At 39.6% G+C, this 9,713-nt stretch overlaps 1 protein-coding gene across 1 annotated transcript in view; it reads left to right on the forward strand.

Moving 5' to 3' along the window:
- LOC143885887 (uncharacterized) overlaps positions 1-9,250 on the forward strand; it is a 104,386-nt gene extending 95,136 nt beyond the window's left edge. The window contains exon 9 of the mRNA XM_077389929.1: positions 9,051-9,250. Within this exon, the coding sequence (XP_077246044.1) occupies positions 9,051-9,250 (200 nt within the window). The remainder of the gene's footprint in view (positions 1-9,050) is intronic.
- Positions 9,251-9,713: the final 463 nt, after the last annotated feature.

Consider the following 9,713-nt stretch of genomic DNA (forward strand, 5'->3'; position numbering starts at 1 on the left):
GATTGGGAGAGAGGGATGGTGATGCAGTGCGATCGGAGCTCCGGCACCGTTGCCGGAGGAGTACTCTCCCTCTCTCTGCAATCTCTCTCTTCGTTTTTCTACGAAAATGAAAATCCTCCTAGCTGGAGATTGGCCGGAATCCGGCCGAATTCATCGGAGAAGATGAGGCATGGGTTAAGGTTTGGGAAGAATCCCTTCTCTCTCTTGCTCTCCCTCTCTGCAAATTTTTCAACGAAAAATGAGAAAACCCCTCTCGTTTCAGCGAGAAATCTCAGATCCCCTCTTTTTTTCTTTGATTTTTTTTTTATATACACATGCTGGCTGCTGATATTAGCACTCCCCATTTTGATGAGCGCACCAAATGTGATAAGCGCGCGAATGGTCTGCGACATGAGCGATCTAATTCACCCCCCTTTGCACGTCTTATATTCAAATGGCTTGGTAAAGACACCCCCTAGTGCAGATAAATCACCCCCCTTTTGGATTCGTACTACGCACACTGCCCTGGCTCGTTCACTAAGCGAACACGCTCGGATCTCGACGAAATTTTATGGAGACCTACGGGAGACCTTAAGCTACCTTAGGGTGTAATTTGAGGTCCTAATTCAAGGATTTGACGAGGTTTTGCTCGAGCAACGCGAACTTGGGTCTGGTCAAAATGGGGTGTCTACAACTATCTCTCTCTCATACTATCTCTCTTTCTCATACTATCTCTCTCTCTCTCTCTATTCTCTCTCTTTCTCTCTCACTCTTTCTGTCTCTAATCCTCTCAACTCTCTCTATCTCATTCTGTCGTATTTAATCCTCTTAACTCTCTCTATATCACTCTGTTGTCTCTAATCTTCTCAACTCTCTATCTATCTCACACTCTCTACCACTCTCACTCTCTCTCTCTTTCTCTCTCTCTCTCTCAATCACTCTCACTCTCATACTCTCCCTCCCTATCTCTCTCTGCCCATCCTCTGTGAGAAAACAAAGAAAAAAAAGAAAGGTAGGCGCACTATTCTCAGATTTTTCCAGGATTATTTGGTGTTTTTTATGTATTTTTCCATGGTTTTTAGCATTTAATTGAATTTAATTCGATATTATATGTGTGTGCTCAAAATCATGATCTACATGAGTGTTTCAATTCCGATTCGTCTCGAAATTTAATACACTGATCTATTTAAATAGACTAAAATAACCATCGGATTAGATCGGACATTGGATCAAAGGATTTCAAAAATTTGAGTGAAGAGTGGAATTTCATTAAAAATAATGGCTGAGAAATTACAAAATTTGAAAAAATAGCTATCTCAGGATGATTGATTTTGTGGAATTTTAAAATTTTCTTGTGTTCATCACATCAGAACAAGATTAAAGGACATTTTCCGGAGTCGTAATTTTCTCAAAAATCATGTTTTAAAAATAGAAAACTCTTCAAAAATATCTTTTTGACGAAGAAAAATAAAATATATACTAAATAGATTCGAAAATTAATGAAATTTTGTGAAAAAATAATATGGTACTGATACATTCCACCATGAATTTTTAAGGAGTTTTGGATTCTATTTAGTATGTTATTTGATGCTTTCTTTGAAAATTTATCAGATATTGTGAGATTTTTTACTGACATCAAATCACAATTAAAATTCTCAAAAGTTTTACAGTAGTCTTATATTTCATATTTCTTACTATTGTAAAATTTTCAATTAATTTGGATCTTGTTTCCTAAGGGATGTAGTGTAAATTCATAATCTGGTCTTAAAATTGAAAAATCCGAAATCGATAGTAAATAGTCTCTGAAATTCGTGAAAATCTCACAGCATGCTATGTTTATTCATATCTTATTACTGTAGAAATTTCAATGAATTTAGATTTCTATTTTTGGTAGTTTCTGTGTTATTTTTACAATCTGATCTCATTATTGTTAAATCAAAAATAAATAAGAACTTAATATAAAAATCTGTAAAACTCTTCCAGTAAGCTACATACATTCCCATCTTGTTACTGTAGAAATTTTAATCCATTTTGAATTCGTTTACAATAATTTCACTTGTAAAATCACTCATATGATTTAAAATTGATAAAATCCATTGAAAAACTGAAATTAATTAAAAATTATCACAAAATTTCTAAAGAATCTTAATTTTTTGTCACATATTCACTCCTCAATCCATTGAAACAGAAATCTTAGGATCTTTAGATTTTCCTGGTAAAATAGTCATTGCATCAATAATCGTATCCCAATTGCAATCGATCTTTGACAATTTGAATATTTAAGCTATAGCATGTTATTGGCTCCGAGGTTACTGTCCACGGAAATCCTGAGATATGCCAGGCAATAAGGTGCTATAACCTAAGTATTAAATTGCACAAGGAAAGAGCGCATGATTCCCTTCCGTGGATGCTATCCTAGGCCGAAATTGGTGAACCCTAGAACCTTTGGTATTCCTGAAATGTTCAGAAACCAAAAATCCTTGAGCTCTGAAATTCATTAACTTCAAGAACTTGAATCGATTTACCTCGCGTCTCTCGGAACCGTTGGATTACGGTCTCCGTCATAAGAACCATTAGAGCCCAATTTAGGAACACTTACGTCGTGTCATGTCCTAAGTTTTAGGGAGTCCTAGGTTTTAGGGAGTCCTAGAGTTAGGAGTCCAGCCTCATCATGGACGTTTGCTATGGATAGCAACCATGCCATAGATCTAGTTACACTAGTCACCCAATCTTTCCCTAGGACAAGCCTAGTTACCTAGGATGTAGGTTAACCTGCATTAGTCTAAGGGACAATTTGCATTTAGATAGGATCATATAGCATCTTAGATGAAATCCTAAGATAATAAAATCCTCAACTTGAACTAAATAACTTCTCTTAAAACTGTTGAAACAGTCAATCCAGTCTTGGTCGGTGTCGTAGCTGAGTTAGGCATAAGTCGCTTAGCTTAGGTGCACCGAACTACGTCGACTCTGATCCCAATGAGGCTTGGGTACGTAGGCAGCTTGGATGCTTGATGGCATACCAATCACGAGTCGGCTCCACAACAAATTGTGGGGTTTTGTGTATTAATTTTCTTGGAAATGCTTAATTAAATCACTTAGGATTTTTCATGAAATTAGAATTTTAGGAGAACTTTCACTTAGATTGAATTCAAACAAATAAAGAAATCAAGATACACACTTAGGATCTACATTGAAATTAGATTTAGGATGCATGTCACTTAGTTCGCACACTAACATAGAGTTAAATGAGTCATTTAAAAGAAATTCAAAAGAGTTAACTTTTGGAATTGAAGACCGATTATCGGGCAGGAATGGTGCATGTGGTGGATAACTCCCCATACCTTCCATTCTTGTAACCAGGTAACGAGTCTAGATTTCTGGTTAATTACGGGTCCTAGATCCCACATCTAGGTGGCGACTCTGTCACTATCTTTTGTGTGGAATTCGAATTGCCTTAGGCTCTGTTTGGTTAGATGAGATTTTAGTGCAAGTAGTAGTCAACAAGGAGGTGACAAGGGTGGGATATGTGTAGACTTGTCTGAGAAGATTAGAGGGAATTTTGGGGAATTTTGGTAGTGTGTTTGGTTAGATGTCAAAGCATGTGGAAGAATGGAGGGGTGTCATTAACAAAATAAATAGTAGAAGAGAGAGAAAGGGGAGAGAGAAAGAGAGAAAAAAGTAATGATTACACATGGCATTTCATATTCTACTCTTCTCCCCTCTAAATTTTACCAAAAACAAGGTTTGGCATTGGAAAAGTAGGGGAGGGGACACTCCCGCCACATAGGTGCCACCTAAGCCAAAAGCTAATAATTATGTCTCTTCCATGTCTAGAAGTCCAATGGGATTTGAGCTAAAAATGACAACCAAACAACATTTGGTATTTCATATTCCTAGAAATGCTCAGCCGTCTTTCCTACTTTTTGCAACCAAACAGAGCCTTAGTGATCCCAAGTTCACATAAAAGATGAATTAAAATCAATAATAAAAGAGCACACACTAATCGCGTGGGTACGAGAGACCAAGAGAGAGCGTGGCGGCTCGCGCCCCACCCCTCCCGCGGGATCGGGTCCCACAACTGAAAATCCGCAAGGGCGGTCTAGGCAAAAGTTAGGGTCATTCACCCGCTAAGCTGAAAACCCGAAAGGGCGGCTTAGGCAAAAATCAGGGTGCTGAGCCTGCTGGATGGAAAATCTGCAAGGGCAGACAGTCCAGGCAAAAATTAAGGCATGCGGTCCGCCGAATTGAAAACCTGAAAAGGCGATTTGGTCATGGCAGTGACTTCATGAAGAGACGACCGGGCTTTAAGAAGCCAGCTAAACTTTCAGTTTTCTTTGGCACCTTCTCAAAGTCTGAGTAAATGCCATCAAGACTTCTTTTGATACTTTTTGAGTTAGAGAGGTTGAAACCGAGCAATCTGAAGTGATAATAATCATGACAGAAATCCTGAAAAGAGGAATGAAATGCCTTTGAACACGGTATTCAAAAGACTCTAAGAGTGGTTGACTTTTACCATTTTAAAAATATTTATCAGACTAAGAAGCAGATTTCAGTTTCTCTTAGTGTTCGAGTCGTGTGTTCGTCATTTGTCTCATTCGTGGTTTGTCAAAGTCTTTCCTTATTGAGTCGGGGTCAGTTTCCAGATTCCTGTTTAGTTAAAGTTCCTCCCCAAGTCGGGGTGACAAAAAAAAGAAAGAAAGAAAGCATAACTCTCACAGAAGCAGAAAATTCGTCGCTCCCGTGAACAAGTGCAGAGCATAGTAGAATTCAGAGGTTGATAGGCTTTTAGCCCAGTTCCAGCGTTAGCAGATGGCAGTGATGAAGCAAGATTTTGAGCAGAACCATGTTCTTGTATTTTTGAGGAGCTTTATAAGCCCAAGTGTTTATCAGAAAAGTTTGTAACCCAAGTGTACATTAATGAAAGCCTTTGGCCCGTTTTTCATGTGTTGCTCTCCAGCGAATGTTGTTATGGAAGTAACCATACTAGAGGCATCTTTTATGACTTACGTCATAAAAGATGTCAAAAGTGCATTGATATTTGAAATGGACATTCTCCTCAAATAGAGACCAGAGAAGTTTGAACACGCTCTTTTGGTTCAAGCTCTCCCGTCGAGTTGTTTTCTTTTAGATTAAGATTTTCAAAAAATCTTAGCCCCAGTAAAAAGGGTTTTTTGATTGATTAATGTGCTTCTTTAATTCTTACTTTCGAGTATTTGGTTAGTGTTGCTTTGGTAAAGCTTCGATTTCAAAAAAGAAGGAAGGAGACTCATTGAGTGTTGCAGACTCTTTGAGTGTTTGTATTTGAGACTCTTTGAGTAGTTGAGGCCCTTCGAGTGTTACAGACTCTTCGGGTAGTTGAGACTCTTTGAGTATAAATGTTTTTGTGGTGATTTGAGACTCTTTGAGTAGTTGAGACCCTTCAAGTGTTACAGACTCTTCGGGTAGTTGAGACTGTTTGAGTATAAATGGTTTTTTGTGTATTTGAGACTCTTTGAGTAGTTGAGCCCCTTTGAGTGTTACAGACTCTTCGGGTAGTTGAGACTCTTTGAGTATAAATGTTTTTGTGTTGATTTGAGATTCTTTGAGTAGTTGAGACCATTTGAGTGTTACAGACAGACTCTTCGGGTAGTTGAGACTCTTTGAGTATAAATGTTTTTGTGTTGATTTGAGACTCTTTGAGTAGTTGAGACCCTTCGAGTGTTACAGACTCTTCAGGTAGTTGAGACTCTTTGAGTATAAATGTTTTTGTGTTGGTTTGAGACTCTTTGAGTAGTTGAGACTCTTTGAGTGTTACAGACTCTTCGGGTAGTTGAGACTCTTTGAGTATAAATGTTTTTGTGTTGATTTGAGACTCTTTGAGTAGTTAAGACCCTTCGAGTGTTACAAACTCTTCGGGTAGTTGAGGCTCTTTGAGTATAAAAGTTTCTTTGATGTGTTTGAGACTCTTTGAGTAGTTGAGACCCTTTGAGTAGTTGAGACCCTTTGAGTGTTACAGACTCTTCGGGTAGTTGAGACTTTTTGAGTAAAAATGTTTTTGGGTGTATTTGAGACTCTTTGAGTAGTTGAGACCCTTTGAGTGTTACAGACTCTTCGAGTAGTTGAGGCTCTTTGAGTATAAAAGTTTCTTTGATGTGTTTGAGACTCTTTGAGTAGTTGAGACCCTTTAAGTGTTACAGACTCTTCGGGTAGTTGAGGCTCTTTGAGTATAAAGGTTTCTCTATGTAGTTGAGACTCTTTAGAGTATAAAGGTTTTTGCATGTGTTTGAGACTCTTTGAGTAGTTGAGACCCTTTGAGTGTTACAGACTCTTCGGGTGGTTGAGGCTTTTTGAGTATAAATGATTTTTGTGTATTTGAGACTCTTTGAGTAGTTGAGACCTTTTGAGTGTTACAGACTCTTCGGGTGGTTGAGGCTTTTTGAGTATAAATGATTTTTGTGTATTTGAGACTCTTTGAGTAGTTAAGACCCTTCGAGTGTTACAGACTCTTCGGATAGTTGAGGCTCTTTGAGTATAAAGGTTTCTGTGTGTGTTTGAAGCTCTCTGAGTGTTACAGACTCTTTGAGTGATCGATTTGATATTCTTCGAGTGTTTGATTTACATCTGCATTGATAATGTTTTACATTCTCTGAAGTAATTCCATTGTGTTCGTTTTCATAAGACTACGTCTTAAAGATAAAGAGTATGTTTGTGTGTTGTGTTTGCTTCCCTTAATAAGGTCTTTCCGTTTTGGTTTAGATAGTTGAGTCGTGAGTATTAGAGAGAGACTATCTCATTGAGATATCGTGATTGCCGAGTTAAGGGCCGGTGAGAGGTTATCTCCCTTTTGCTTGCAGTCTTTGAGTCTTGTAGTGTTATTTCGTAGTCTTACCTTTGTGAGTACCGTTTTAGAACCCAAAACCCAAAATTTTGCTTTGCTTTCGGGTCAGCCAAAATGTGTCGTCTGTTCAGCTTTGGCATTCGCGTGTTACACACGCTCTGCCAAAGAGGGGCATCTGTAGACACCCCATTTTGACCGAACCCTAATAAGCGTCGGTAGAATGAAAACCCTATCAAACTAGTGTTTTAGTGTCCCAAATTTGTTCCTAGACTAGGTTAGGGTCTCATTTAGGTCTCCGTAAATTTTCGTCTGAATCCGTCGCGGTTTGCCTAGTAAACGGACGATGTTTGTAGAGTAGTGTAGTGTAGGAATAAGGGTGGCGACTTAGCCAGAAATAGGGGTGCGCGTGAGCTTAGAAAACCAGCTCAAATTTTCCGTAATAGGTTGTCCAGGGAGATATAGGGGTGTGCAGATTAGTGTGTAATAAAATTAGGGGGCGTATTATCCTGAACCAGGGCACTTTCGTAATTTGCAAAGATGCTTTTCTTCCCCTCCAAGTCACCATTAAGCCCTAAGCTAGGTTAGTGAGATGCTTAAGACTAGGATTAGTTAGAGGGAATCTTAGTTGGTTAGGATTTCTTTGATCTTAACCCTTGAATCAAAAGGTGATTTGAAGGGTTAAGATCAAAGGGAGAGAAGATATTTTTTTGCAAAGATTATTTCCCCCTGTTTTCTACGTGGTCCCCCCCTTTGCTGGTATAAAAAGTAATTATAAATACACTAGAGCTGGTTGTCCATGGAAAAGGAGGGGGATCAAATTCATTTCATTTTGCTTGGGTTTGTCTTACTCGAGACACCACCCCGTAATTATGGATTAGTTATAAATGCACTGCCAAGGGAGGTGGCCTGGGAAAGAAGAGGGGTCGATTATATCATCTCCCTTTCTCCTTAAATCCCAGCGAAAGGGGGTTTGAAGAGGGGATTTTGATTTTTGCAAGAAAAAGGGAAGGAAATCACAGAAAAGAGAGAGGAGAGGAGTCTGAGCTTTCTTCTCCGGCCTCCCTCCTGACTCCAATCGGCCTCTACCATGTTCTTCTTCTTCTTCTTCTTCTATTTTACCACCACGATCCCACCATCATCTCCATTTTTATTTTTTTACAGAAACCCATTTTCTTCCCCAAGTCCACCACCACCGGCCAACCTCCATTAAATCTGGCATCACCATCATCTTCTTCTCTCCATCTCCACACCACTATCACTAGATCCAAACCCATCTCAGTCAATCCCAAAAGCCAGCCGCCCAAACCGTTCTGCATTGATTCCGGCAAGATTGCCGGAATCCGACCGAGAACACCCTTGAACCACCACCTTAATCTACACCATCTTCTTCAACCTCCATTAAACCCCAATCTACCTCCTTCACAGTTATTGCCACCATCAAACCCATCTCCTCCTTACCACTCAAACCCACATCTCCACCCTAACATTTTCCCCTTTCATCTTCTCCGGCCGTGCTCCGGTCAAGCTCCGACCTGCCATTTGCAACCCCCGATCATCTTTCTTTTCATTTTCTTCTTTTAATAATCACCTCCAAAACCCATTCTCATCTCAGCCATGGTCCCCACCCTCAAACCCAGTTCCATTCCACCATCTTCCAAACCCACTTCGAATCCCCATTTTTACAAAACCCCATTTTCATTTTCATCTTCCCCAATCACCACCACCATGCTCCGGCCGATACCCCATTAACTCCGGCTTGCCACCTCCATTCGAACCCACTCCTCCATCCTCCAAACACCCAAACCCATCTCAGCCACCACCTCTAATCTCTATAAATCCCCCTTCAAATCACCATACCTTCATCTCCCCTCTTAAACTCGTTTCCATTTTCTCTGCTGCCTCTATAGAAACCCCGAATTCCTACTTATTTCTCCTATCTCCGGCGAATCTGTCTGGCTCCGTCCAATTCAATTGATTCAGGTAGCTCTACTGGAATCCAGTGATCGGCTCCCTAATCTAACCAGTTCAATCTCCTCGCCTATGGCCGGTCTCCGGCCTTTGTCTTCACGAGCTTCATCACCATTTGCCATCGTCATCGCCTCTTTCACATCAAGCCGCAACCCATCTCTGCCCTGCGGCAATTTCGCCCTTGATCAAAAGATCGAGAAGATTCACAGGGCAGCATTCAGGAAGGTACAACTTGCCCCCTTTATCCTCTGTGCTCTTATTTTTTAATTCTTTGTTCTCATAGCATTTTGGTCTGCAATTTCCTCTCAATTCTGCAATTGGTTCGAGCAAGACTTTACGAGGGCAGTTATGGTTAAGACTCGTATGGTTTTTCAAATTTATGTTTTCTTGTTCATGGTTGGTTCTTCGGCAAATTATGTGGAATTTGATGAATTTTGGGTTTGGGTTATTAAGAATCCGGTCGCTCTCAGCTCCATGGTTTGATCTTTGAAATTTTCTTTTGAATCCAAGCATTCATTGGCGCAAACCCGGAATCTGTTCGGATATCTGTTCTAAGCCTTTTGAATTCAATTCTAGTAGCTGGAAAACTTGCGCTTCATGTTGAAAATTATTTCATTGTTGTCCATACGAGGCAATTAATGGGAATTAAAGCATTTGCCATGTTTGTTGGGATACCTTTCAACCTTGAATCCCTTTTGAATTTTGGTGATGGTCTGTAAATGATAACTCTATGTCTTGCGCACCTTCTATGTCACTTGGGATCTCTTGGATGATCCTCTTCACTGCATGAATTAGCATGGTTAAATAATATTTAGGGTAACTTGTTGCATATTGTTTTATTAGGAATATGTGCCGAATTTTATGCAGGGCCTACAAAGTTATAAATTGATATATGCATTGAGGTGAAATAGTATTTAATTTATCTTTCTGAGCAGTAATCTGCTTA

This window comes from Tasmannia lanceolata, unplaced genomic scaffold (assembly GCF_043159265.1).
Source record: "Tasmannia lanceolata isolate RefF3 unplaced genomic scaffold, GAP_Taslan_0.1 ptg000011l, whole genome shotgun sequence".
NCBI lineage: Eukaryota > Viridiplantae > Streptophyta > Magnoliopsida > Canellales > Winteraceae > Tasmannia > Tasmannia lanceolata.